Source organism: Nematolebias whitei, chromosome 5, assembly GCF_014905685.2.
Source record: "Nematolebias whitei isolate Nwh7 chromosome 5, NemWhi1, whole genome shotgun sequence".
Taxonomy (NCBI): domain Eukaryota; kingdom Metazoa; phylum Chordata; class Actinopteri; order Cyprinodontiformes; family Rivulidae; genus Nematolebias; species Nematolebias whitei.
This window is the reverse complement of record NC_056502.1, coordinates 1,247,559-1,260,582: the sequence shown is the minus strand read 5'-3', so window position 1 is coordinate 1,260,582 and position 13,024 is coordinate 1,247,559. Positions and strand designations below refer to the sequence as shown.

The window sequence follows — 13,024 nt, the reverse complement described above, 5'->3', positions numbered from 1 at the left end:
CCAGAGGAGGGACAGTGGTGTGGACATGTCCAGAGGAGGGACAGTGGGTATATTGGTAGAAGGATGTTAGAAATGCAGCTGCAGGAAAAAGTCAAAGAGGAGACATATGATGCAGTTAGAGAGGACATGGAGGTAGTTGGAGTGAGGACAGAGGACACAGAGGACAGAGTGAGATGGAGGAGGACTCACTGTGGAGACCCTGAAGAGGGAGAAGCCAAAAGAAGAAGAAGTTTAATATGTTGTTTAATATAAAATTTACACTTTTACAAAGTGAATTTCACTGAGTTCTTGTCCTGTCGCTCTGTGGCATGAAAACATCCACTGCAGGAAATATTTGAAGTTTTTAGTGGATTAGATGTTTTTCTGTCTTCTTTACTTTAATGTTGGTCGATAAGAAATAAATGCCTCAGGTAACACCGTGAGCTTCACGGCCTCCACATTACAGCCATGCTGTTTGTTAGTTAGTCCGAGGTTAACTCACCATGAGTTACATTTCCTCCTGGACAGAGCGATCTTACTGTTCATGTAAAGTATTTGATAATGTTCTTCTAGAAACAATTCCTGAATGTTGTTCATACTGTGCTAATGTTACATGTTTGTCTCTGGACCCCACAACTGGGTAACATCACAGCAGACCTAGTCCACTACTGGAGTTTTAATTAAGTATTTTAAGCTACTAATAAACACGATGGATGATGATCATATTGCTTTATGCTAGGCCTTTAGTAAGAAGTTGTGATTATTATTATTGTTTCATATTATAGTGATTTTTTTCCTAAAACTTAACTTAGGCTACTCTGTGCTTCTTAGACTGTGACTAGGATGTGTGAGAGAAGTGGAGCGAGCTCTATTCACACAAGGAGAGCTGTTGGTCAGGTTATTTCTTGTGCCATTAACTCTAAAATAGTTATTGAATCAACTGTTACTTGTGTAGGTAAAACTAGACGTTAAACAACCTGTTAAAATTCACCAGAATGCAGGAAATGGCATTTAATTTATTGAAAATTTTCTGGGGGAGGACCCCCAGCCCCCCACCAGTGTGTCCCCCCCACACACACATTTTTAATTTGTTCTTTATTTCTACAGGTTACTCCCATTGAGCCTCGGGGACTCATTTACAAGTGAGACCTGATTTTAACAACGACGACGATGACGACTCCTCTCAAAAGAGGCATACAGATATTTATTTATTTCAAGAATCAAAACAAAATAGCAACCAAAAGGAAAAGTAGTGGTAAAAAACAGCTAGATTACGAGGCGGTGTAGAAAACAGGAACATCTGCAGGAACTTATCAGATGTTTGAAACCACTTAGAGAGGTCAAAGGTCGAGAGCTTCAGATCTTTTTACAAGATGTTCCAGGAAACAGGAGCGGAGTAGGAGAAGGTCCTTTTGTCTAGTTCAGTCCTCACTGAGGGAACACTGCAGGTAATGATGTCCTGAGAGCGCACGCTGTAGCTGCACTCACACAGAGACATGTAGAATTAGAATAAACTTTATTGGAATTGCACCGAGGTACAACGCAAATATGTACGTACAGTCGTCCGAAAGATGGGCGGAGTGCACAAAGCTGCAACTACAGGAGAGCGCGGCCATTTTATCGTTATCAGATAATAATGTTAGATAGGAAAAGGGGGAGGAACATGAGGGTAGATAGTGGTATTACAAAAAAAGATCTTTCACATCTTGTCCATCAGGACACGATTTGAGACATCAAAAAACTCTTCCAGCAGCTCAATTAAAACATGATTACATTTGCATTTGACATCAAGGTGTTGAGATTTGTCCATGAGCATTTTTTCAGATCAGCCACAGCTTCTGAGGATGTTGTTTCAGTGGACAGTTCTGATAAGCTTGCACAGAAAGTTCTCGGGGGTGCGGGGGGGAGGCGCGATAGATGAAGCTTTTGTCCTTGGGTACTCGTGTCCCAGGAGAAATTGATAGTCGGCCCGTCTCCGAGGCTGTTGGGAGTCAGATTCAGATAAGCTTGATTCTTGTTTTTTCTTCAGACATGTTACTTTTTTCCAGCCTTGAGTCCATCTGGGCGTTCTGGTTCTAAAAAAGCCTAATTGTGTGATTCCATTCCACTGATCCATGCTATGAGTCTCCTTCAAGGTCGAACCCACCACGCTGACGAGTCCCAGAAGCTGCAGGTGGTCTGCGATTCTCAATTGCCTCCACCTTACGGTAAAGCTCGTAAACCAGACGATATAAAGTTCCCACAGCGAGGACCAGACCTTCACACTGACTCGGAAGCTTTTCCATGGCCGAAACTGCTGCCGTCTTCTTCAAAAGTCAATAAAACAGAGCCCTGCCGATGCCAAAAAGCAGAGTCCCTGCTATCATAATTCCAAGGAGGAGATGTATGAAGGCAGCAGACCAAGAAGTGATTTAAAGATGAAAATGTACCAGTGGGAGAGTCTGTGTGAAGTTAATGGTGACCAGTTAACCAGTGGATACTGGGTGCAGTGGTGGGTACGGTAGTTACAGCCAGTTATGAATCTTAGTGCACCATGATAGACAGCATCCAACATCTGCAGCATCCAACATCTGCAGCATCCAACATCTGCAGGGTTCTTGTAGGAGCGTTCATGTAAATAATGTCACCGTGATCAATGGAGGGAAGTCACAGATACAAGGTGTTTCCTAACATTCAGAGCTGGGTGATATATCGATAGTTTAAAATTATCAATATATTTTTCTGTCATATAAGTTGAGACCATCTCAGTATAAAACAATATAGTTTTATACTTGGAAGTCCTCCTGCCGTCTTCTTTCTCCCACTTGCCCCCCTCCTTCTACCTCCTTGAACACAAACACACAGCCCTCACCCGCGCTCCCCCCCCGGGAGGTGTGTGGGCAGGAGAGGACACGTTTAGCAGAAGTAAACAGAGCAGCTGAGCGTGTGTGTAGCTGCAGGTCCAACAGACCTGTCTCCTTCCCTGAAACAAACCGCAGTTCAGAGCTCATGCTGAGCCTGTTAGAGGAACACAGAGAGGACGCGTGACATTAATAAATCAGCAGCTTTATCACATCGCTGAAGATACGGTCCGTAGCGGCTAACGAGACTGCTAAACCGGTCGAATCATTTCTGTCCATTGGGGGGCATCCTTGGGATTAAAGTAATATCTAATAGTCCTGAGTTGAGCTGCCCAATAATACAGGTTATGTTAGGACACCCTAGTCCTCCTTCATTATAAGGTAAATGTAAAAGTGACATTCTAACCCTAGGTTGTTTATTTTGCCATAAAAAGTCAGTCATTAACTTCCTAACATTATTGAACCAGTTTACAGGAGGCGGCAGGGGGACATTCTGAAACAAATACAGTATTTTTGGAAGTATACAGTGCCTTGTGAAAGTACTGGGCCCCTTGAACTTTTCAACCTTTTGCCACATTCCAGGCTTCAAACATAAAGATATAAAATTTAAATTTTTTGTGAAGAATCAACAACAAGTGGGACACAATCGTGAAGTGGAATGAAATTTATTGGATGTGTCAAACTTTTTTAACAAATAAAAACTGAAAAGTGGGGTGTGTAATATTATTGGGCCCCCTTGCATTAATACTTTGTAGCTCCGCCTCTTGCTGCAGTTCCAGCTGCAAGTCTCTTGGGGTTTGTCTCTGTCAGTTTTGAACATGGAGACACTGAAGTTCTGCCCATTCTTCCTGCAGAACAGCTGGAGCTCAGTGAGGTTGGATGGAGAGCGTTTGTGAACAGCAGTCTTCAGCTCTTTCCACAGATTCTGGATTGGATTCAGGTCTGGACTTTGACTTGGCCATTCCAACACCTGGATACGTTTATTTGTGAACCATTCCATTGTAGATGTGTCTTTATGTTTTGGATCATTGTCTTGTTGGAAGATAAATCTCCGTCCCAGTCTCAGGTCTCTTGCAGACTCAAACTGGTTTTCTTCCAGAATGGTCCTGTATTTGGCTCCATCCATCTTCCATCAAGTCTGACCATCTTCCCTGTCCCTGCTGATGAAAAGAAGGCCCAGACCATGATGCTGCCACCACCATGTTTGACAGTGGGGATGGTGTGTTCAGGGTGATGAGCTGTGTTGCTTTTACTCCAAACATATCGTTTTGCATTGTGTCCAAACAGTTGGATTTTGGTTTCATGTGACCAGAGCACCTTCTTCCACATGTTTGGTGTCTCCCAGGTGACAAACTTTAAACAACACTTTTTATGGAGATCTTTGAGAAATGGCTTTCTTCTTGCCACTCTTCCATAAAGGCCAGATTTGTGCAGTGTACGACTGGTTGTTGTCCTATGGACAGACTCTCCCATCTCAGCTGTAGATCTCTGCAGTTCATCCAGAGTGATCATGGGCCTCTTGGCTGCATCTCTGATCAGTCTTCTCCTTGTTCCAGATGAAAGTTTAGAGGGACGGCCGGGTCTTGGTAGATTTGCAGTGGTCTCATACTCCTTCCATTTCAATAGGATTGCTTGCACAGTGCTCCTTGGGATGTTTAAAGCTTGGGAAATCTTTTTGTATCTAAATCCAGCTTTAAACTTCTCCACAACAGTATCTCGGACCTGCCTGGTGTGTTCCTTGGTCTTCATGATGCTCTCTGCACTTTGAACAGAACCCTGAGACTCTCACAGAGCAGGTGCATTTATACGGAGACTTGATTACACACAGGTGGATTCTATTTATCATCATCAGTCATTTGGGACAACATTGGATCATTCATAGATCCTCACTGAACTTCTGGACTGAGTTTGCTGCTCTGAAAGTAAAGGGACCCAATAATACTGCACGCCCCACTTTCAGTTTTTTATTTGTTAAAAAAGTTTGACACATCCAATAAATTTCATTCCACTTCACAATTGTGTCCCACTTGTTGTTGATTCTTCAAAAAAAATTAAAATGTTATATCTTTATGTTTGAAGCCTGAAATGTGTCAAAAGGTTGAAAAGTTCAAGGGGGCCAATACTTTCGCAAGGCGCTGTATTCATTTTGTAAGTGTTGATTCTACCAATCAATGACGGGGGCATCCATCTATTGACACGCTGTGATTTTTTTTGTCAGACACTCGCAGTTTTTCTTCATAATCATGTCTAAATTTGGAAATATTTGAATTCCAAAATGAGTAAATTCTCTAACAACTTTGAATTGTGAGCTTATTCCTGGAGTTATTGATTTTTCATCTAGTAATAATTGTGGAGATTTGTTTATATTATACCCTGAAATATGACCATACTCTTCAGTTAAGTCAAGCAAAGCTGGAATAGATTTTTTAAAGTTTGAGATGAGAAGGATTATGTCATCAGCATATAATGAAAGTTTGTGCTCTGCTTGTCTAACTGGAATGCCTGTTATAGACTGGTGGGACCTTAAAGCTGTGGCGACAGGTTCCAGTACTAAGGTGAACAACAAAGGGGACAAAGGACATCCGACATCCTCGTTTAATAACAATTGGTTTAGACACATTTTTATTTGTTAATATTTCTGTAGTAGGATTTAAATATAGTAGATGTATCCAATTTATAAAATTATTTCCATAACCAAATCGATTTAAGATGTTGAACAGATAAGGCCTCTTCTCTGCATCTAACGAAAGGAGTGCAGTTCTTGATTTAGCCCCTAGGCCATGAAAATGTTTAGAAGCCTCCTCACATTATGTAGACTTGGCGTCCTAAAACAAAGCCAGTTTGATCTCTGTGTATCACTGAAGGAAGTGAGTCTTGCAAACGTAATGCTAGTAGTTTACAGAGTATTTTTAGGTCAGCGTTAAGTAAACTTATTGACCTCGTGCTTTCACATTTAATGCTGGGCTTCCCTGGTTTGAGTAGCACGAAAATCAAAGCGCCTGTCATTGATTTAGGAAGCCCTCCACTGCAAAATGCCTCCTGAAAAATCTCTAAAATAAGTTTTATTAGTTGTTTTATTAAACGTTTTATAAAAGTCTATGGGGAACCCATCCGGCTCCGCTTTCCCCCCTGCATTCATACAACGAACAGCCCCACCCATCTCCTCCTCTGTAATGTCAGCTTCCAGCTGTTCTCTACAACCTTCATCTGTTGAGGGGATGTCTAGCTTCTTCAGAAATGAGTCGTGTTCCTGCACGTCAGAGGTGTCTTGAGTCATAAAGTCTTTCATATTGTCTAAAATCTTCATTTATTTTGATTGGATCTAGTGCTGTCCCCTTCACTATCAATGATAGACATTATGTTTTTTTTTAACTTCCAATTGTTTTATGTGCCAAGCCAAAATCTTTCCCTGTTTTTCACCTTTTTCATAAAATGACTGATTTAATCTTAGTAAACTGGAGGCAGCTCTATCTGCAGATTCTTTTTCATATTGCACCTTTAACAACAGTAATTTTTTTCTCAGCTTCTGCGTTGCCATCTCTCAAAACCTGTTGTTTAGTTCTTTAATTTTAGTTTCCAATTCTTGTCTGCTTTTACACTGTTCTTTTGATTTTGATGAGGTGTAGCTGATTATATAACCCCTTATGCATGTCTTAAAGGCATCCCACCTTATACAGGCTGTGGTTGGTGTGGTGTTCATGCTGAAATATTCTTCTATCCTTTCTCCAAGATAGTCAAGAAATTTCTCATCTTTCAGCCATTTCTGGTGCAGGCACCATCCATGTGGGTCTTTCAACAGCTTGTTGTTGTAATATATTAAATTACAAGGAGCATGGTCTGATAATACCATGCTATCATAGGAACAGTCATTTATGTTTGAGAGCAATTAGAGAGAAATTTAAAAAATAATCTATACTGGAGTATAGATCCAGTCTACGTTTCAGCACAAAAAAAAGAAACTGTCCAGATGACCTGACTGAAAGATGTTGGATTGTATACCTGGATTATTGAGCATGGACTTTGTTGTTTTCAACCAGTTTGACATGACTGTCAACAAGGAAGAGGGCCGGCAGTGGAGGAGGGGGCGTATCAAAGAGACCATCTTATCACAAGCAGAACTGGTTTGTTCCACTTTGGAGTAAGCTGTTGGAGGAAGAATCAGTTTTGTTGTGTGTTTCCTTGACTGATGAAGCCTTCTGGATGGAAGGTGAAACGTTTCAGCACAACAACAAAAAAAAAGAAACTGTCCAGATGACCTGACTGAAAAATGTTGGATTGTCTACCTGGATTATTGAGCATGGACTTTGTTATACTCGAGTATGTTCTAGATGCACTTGAGTAGCATGAATAGATTATTTCAGTTGGTTTTAAATGTCTCCAGATGTCTACCGTATTGAATTCTTTCATAAACTCACGGATTGTTTCCCTACTTCTGGTGTGTGTCTGATCAGCTCCAGAGTGGGGTCCAGAACACAGTTCCAGTCACCGCCTATAGTGTCATTTCCTGTCAGAGATGAAAGGGTTAAGAAAAAGGTTTGTGAAGAAATTGTCGTCATCAGTGTTGGGACCATATGCATGAACTAAATTCAGTTTCTTGTAAGATGGACCCCTGAATAATCAGATATCTCCCAAATGTATCCTTAATAACATTGGTGACTTGAAAAGGAACAGACTTATGAATTAGGGTCATTACTCCCCTGGATCTTGATGTAAAAGAGGAAGTATACATATCCCCCAGACATCTCCTACGTAGTTTTGTATTTTCTTCTTCTTCTAAGAGATGGGTCTCTTGTAAAAAAACTACTTTAGAGTTCAAATCTTTCAGCTTGTTCATGACCTGTTTGATTTTTTTTGGTTTTATGTAAGCCTCTACAATTCCAGGATGTACATTTAATTACCGTCTCCTGCATCATGTCTATTAAAAAAACACAGATGTGATAACGCTTCAAATATACAGTATAAGAGGGGCAACAAAAATAACTGAACATTCATCCTCACACTTAATCCCTGAACCGTTTGAAAAAACAAAACCCCGTTCCCAACCAAATGGTCGGGCCCTCCCAACCTACTACTTCCAACCACTGTTATGTATAGATCCTTATGATCTATTCCCCTGACTTTAAACCTCAATTAATAAACAAAAAACGTACCGTTTGGAGCTATTCCCAGTTATATATTAATAATGAACCAAGCTAAAAGTATATTTTGTAAAGAAATGCACCGAGATTACGCTCATCAGTTCTTAATCTATTCAGTCACTCCATTACACTTATCTGCCCCTTTTGAATCCTATCGATGAACGTTTGGACCTCCACTGACGTGTTGAACTTAAAAGTTTCGTCTTGGTACGTCAGCACCAGTTTAGCCGGAGGGATGATGTCATGTCTCAGCCCAAGCTTGCAGAGCTGCTTGCAGACTCCATCATATTGTTTGCGTTGTTTGTGAATCTCCGTAGCGACGTCGTTGTAGAATCTCACCCATTGGTTCTTGTAGAGGATATCCATCTTTTCTTTAGTTGCTTTGAGTACCATATCTTTTTGTTTATAATTAAGAAACCTGATAATTACAGGTCTTGGGGGTGCTTCTGCATTTCTTTTTGGGCCTATGAGGTGAGCCTTTCAAGAATCAGTGGGTTTCTCAGGGCAGACAAATCCAATACCTCTGGTATCCAACTTTTCAAAAATCCACAGGCATCAGAGCCCTCAGCACCTTCAGGGAGGTTCACCAATCTAAGGTTGTTGAGCCGAGTTCTCATCTCCATGTCAACCACTTTTTCCTCCATTAGCTTGTTTGTTCCAAGCTCTTAACTTTGTTAATTAACAACGTTTGCTTGTCTTCCATTGTGGATAAACATTCATCTGCCTGCTTTAAATGTTTGGCACACTCACCCACTTCTTTTTGCACTGTTTTTATGGCTGTCATAACGCCATCAAATCTTCCAGAAAACTCAGACTTTAAGCTCTTATTGCTCCAAGTATTTCCTCTTTGTCGTCGGATGAATTATTCCTTTCATCCATGTTAGCTGTTAGCTCTACATTAGCTTCCTTGCAATTGCATGGCCCCTTGTTAGCTTTTTTACTAGCCTCACTTGTACTTGGTTCCACGCTTTGCGGTACAAGTCCGTCAACCTGGATTGTCTAGTTGTTTTTAGTTTATCCTTTCTCGTTCTTCCAGGGCCTGGCATAATTCCACCCAAATCAAGCTCAGTTGCTACTATTGGAGTGTACCGTTTTTTTTTTTTTTAAAGGGAATTTTCAGGATTCTTATCGAGAGCAGTGTCGATTGAGACCTTCTACCTCGCGGCCATACCCGGAAGTCCCATGTTCCTTTTTCAGTTTTTAGTTTTCTACATCGCCTTACAACCTAGCTGTATTTTGTTACATTTTTTAAACAATATTTTATTTTCTCTTCTTGTTCTCAGTTTGTACACATCCTTTATGATTATCTACTGTTTGTCTTTGTTGTCTATTGTTGTCATCAGTCTTTGCTAAAATTAGGTCTCTCTTTTGAATGAGTCCCCGAGACTCAATGAGATTAACCTGTATAACAAAGGTTGAATGAAAGAAAGTGTTCCAACGACAGGGGATCACGCTCTTAAGCCTCCCTGGTAAGGTCTATGCAGGGGTTCTGAAAAGGAGGGTCCGTCAGATAGTTGAACCTCGGATTCAGGAGGAGCAGTGTGGTTTTTGTCCTGGTCGCGGAACACTGGACCAGCTCTACACTCTCAGCAGGGTCTTGGAAGAGTCATGGGAGTTTGCCCAATCAGTCTACATGTGCTTTGTGGACTTGGAGAAGGCGTTCGACCGCGTCCCTCGGGGAACCCTGTGGGGGGTACTCCGGGAATAAGGGGTGTCAGGTCCTTTGATATGGGCTGTTAGGTCCCCGTATGACCAATGTCAGAGCCTGGTCCACATTGCCGGCAGTAAGTCGGGCTTGTTCCTGGTGAGAGTTGGACTCCGCCAAGGTTGCCCTTTGTCACCGATTCTGTTCATAACTTTTATGGACAGAATTTCTAGGTGCAGCCGAGGTGCTGAGGGGATCCGTTTTGGTGGCCTTAGGATCGTGCCTCAGCTTTTTGCTGATGATGTGGTTCTGCTGGCTTCATCAGGTCGTGATCTACAGCTTTCACTGGAGCGATTCACAGCTGAGTGTGAAGCAACCAGGAGGAGGATCAGTTCCTCCAAATCCGAGGCCATGGTCTTGAGCAGGAAAAGGGTAGAGTGCCTTCTCTGGGTCAGGGAGGAGGTCCTGCCCTAAGTGGAGGAGTTCAAGTATCTTGGGGTCTATTTTACGAATGAGGGAAAAATGGAGCGAAAGGCTGATAGGTGTGGTGTCTGCAGTAAAGCGGGCGCTGTACCGGTCTGTCGTGGTGAAGAGAGAGCTGAGTCAAAAGGCGAAGCTCTCAATTTACCGGTCGATCTACGTTCCCACCCTCTTCTATGGTCATGAGCTTTGGGTTGTGACCGAAAGAACGAGATCTCGGATACAAGCAGCCGAAATGAGTTTTCTCCGCAGGGTGTCTGGGCTCTCCCTTAGAGACAGGGTGAGAAGCTCGGTCATCCGGGAGGGACTCAGAGTAGAGCCGCTGCTTCTCCACATCGAGAGGAGCCAGTTGAGGTGGCTTGGGCATCTGTTTAGGATGCCTCCTGGACGCCTCCCTGGTGAGGTGTTCCGGACACGTCCCACCGGAAGGTGACCCAGAGGAAGACCCAGGACATGCTAGTAGGACTATGTTTCTTGGTTGGCCTGGGAACACCTTGGGATTCCCCTGGAGGAGCTGGCCCAAGTGGTTGGGGAGAGGGAAGTCTGGGCCTCCCTACTTAGGCTGCTACCCCCATGACCCGACCCTGGATAAGTGGAAGAAAATGGAAATGAAATGGTCCCAAATTTATATCATGGGTGAGGCTGATATATACCTCCCAATGGCAGCGGTCCACACCAACTGTAATATATCTTACTATTAAAAACTGTAGCAGGGTATGAGGCAGGGGTGTCCACTCTCATCACTTGTATTTGCGTTGGCAGTAGAACCATTGGCTTTAAGGCAGAATTCCATCATATAATCTGGATGACCTGACAGATGTCCTGTTGCTTCTTCCAGCCAGATCTTCATGAAGGTCCTGAATTTGGACCTTCAGCTGATGCCAGGTCAGAACTAGAGTGAACCTCCTAACTGCAGGGTTTGGTTCCAGCACCATGGTGGATTCAGACTTTAAATGTCAGAACCTGTCAGACTGAACCATGTCTTATTTTTTACAAGATGGCGACGCAAAATGCTGAAGCCTGATTATTAACTGGTACAGGCCATAGAGAGAACATTACTCCAGTTTCGGTCCCCCTGCACTGGCTACCCATTCACCTTCGGGTCTAGTTCAAAATACTCCTGTATGTTTTTAAATCTCTAAACAGTTCTGCCTAATCTCACTGATTTTCTGCAACCATATGTCCCACTGTGTTCTCTGAAGTCAGCAGACCAGATGCTCCTTTCAGTTCCAGGAACCCGTCGTAAGCTCAGAGGTGACAGGGCTTTCTCTGTTGCATGTCCAAGACAGTGGAATGCGTTGCCACTGTGTGTCAGGAAGGCTCCCACACTCACAGTCTTTAAGTCTCGCCTGAAAACCCACTTTTATTCCCTTGCCTTTGACACGGTGTGATTTGTTTTGATCCTGTCTGTAGTCTACAGTGTTGACCATTTAGCTATTATCTGCTGCTATTTGTATCTATATTTTTATTTTACTTTATTTTATGTTTTCCTGTCCACTGCACTTGTTTGTTTCTATCATACAGCACTTTGGTTGGCCTCGTTGCTGTTTTAAGTGCTCTGTAAATAAATTGGTATGGTATGGTTGTCAGCAGTTTGTTACCTTCTCCGGTGGACTCCATACGAGACGATGTGTTGACGGTGTCACCAAACAGACAGTACCGGGGCATCTTCAGACCCACGACTCCAGCACACACTGGACCTGCACACACACACACACACACACACGCACGCACGCATGCACGCACGCACGCACGCACGCACGCACGCACGCACGCACGCACACACACACACACACACACACACACATCACTACCACTAACTCACAGGTGTGTTTGTGTTAGTGATGTGTGTGTGTTTGCTCACCACTGTGTATCCCGATCCTCAGCTTCAGTTGTTGATCCGGTCGGTGTTGGATCTTGAATGTCCGGACAGCGCTCAAAAGCGCGAGCGCCATGCGGGTGACCTCTCTACCGTGCAGCTTCCCGTTCCTCACCGGCAGCCCAGACACCACCATGTAGGCATCACCGATGGTCTCCACCTGGGGGCGCCACAGGACCATAGCATCCATTCAACATAACAGGACCTCTGCTGATTGGCTCTGGGGTTTCATTGGAACTCTGCTCTGATTGGTTAGAAGTTTTTACTGGTTTGACTTCCAGAGATCAGTTCTGTTTGGTACATTCATGCAGAGCCACTCCTGAATTATTCTAAACAGCAACAGTATTTTATATCACTTTATAATGTAGCTGTTTTTGTTTGTTTTTTGTTTTTATATCATTTTCTTCCATTTATTGTTGTTTTTTTCAGTTTATATGCTTTCTTTGAACAATATCTGTTGTGACGGTTGTCCACTGTTGTCATCACTCTTTGTTTAAATTCGGTCTCTCTTATAAATGAGTCCTCGAGGCTCGATGAGACTAACCTGTAGAAATAAAGGTTGAATTGAAAAACAGGTTTTACCTTGTAGACATCAAAGTTATCGATGATGGCATCAAAACAGGTGTACAGATCATTGAGCAGAGTCACCACCTGCAGCGGCACAAAGGTCTTATACTTTATGTTAATGTTTACAACCAAATGTGAAGCATCAAACCTGAAACAGAACCAAACTTCCTATAACAGTCACTTCTTTAATCGGCCCTGCTGATTGGTCAGCTAACAGTTCCTGTGTGTCAGCTGACCTCCATGGGCGTGCTTTCTGCAGAAAGGGCGGTGAAGCCAACGATGTCGCTGAAGTAGATAGTGACCGAGTCGAAGGCCTCAGCCTGAACCAGCTGTCCCTGTTTGAGCTGCTCTGCCACGGAACTGCAACACACACCATGGGACAAATATCTGGGAATACTGCAGTATAATAGTACTCAATGTGGTGGTATCTGGGAGGACTGCAGTATAATAGTACTCAATGTGGTGGTATCTGGGAGTACTGCAGTATAATAGTACT

At 42.9% G+C, this 13,024-nt stretch overlaps 1 protein-coding gene across 1 annotated transcript in view; it reads right to left on the bottom strand.

Annotated features, from left to right (window-relative positions):
- The window catches only part of LOC119409597 (atrial natriuretic peptide receptor 1-like), a 66,677-nt gene that overhangs the window by 3,780 nt on the left and 49,873 nt on the right, over window positions 1–13,024 (bottom strand). Inside the window, exons 13-16 of the mRNA XM_037676497.1 lie at window positions 12,765–12,888; window positions 12,544–12,612; window positions 11,947–12,121; window positions 11,684–11,782 (exon numbers count right to left, since the gene is read on the bottom strand). Coding sequence (XP_037532425.1) covers window positions 11,684–11,782; window positions 11,947–12,121; window positions 12,544–12,612; window positions 12,765–12,888 — 467 coding nt within the window. The remainder of the gene's footprint in view (window positions 1–11,683; window positions 11,783–11,946; window positions 12,122–12,543; window positions 12,613–12,764; window positions 12,889–13,024) is intronic.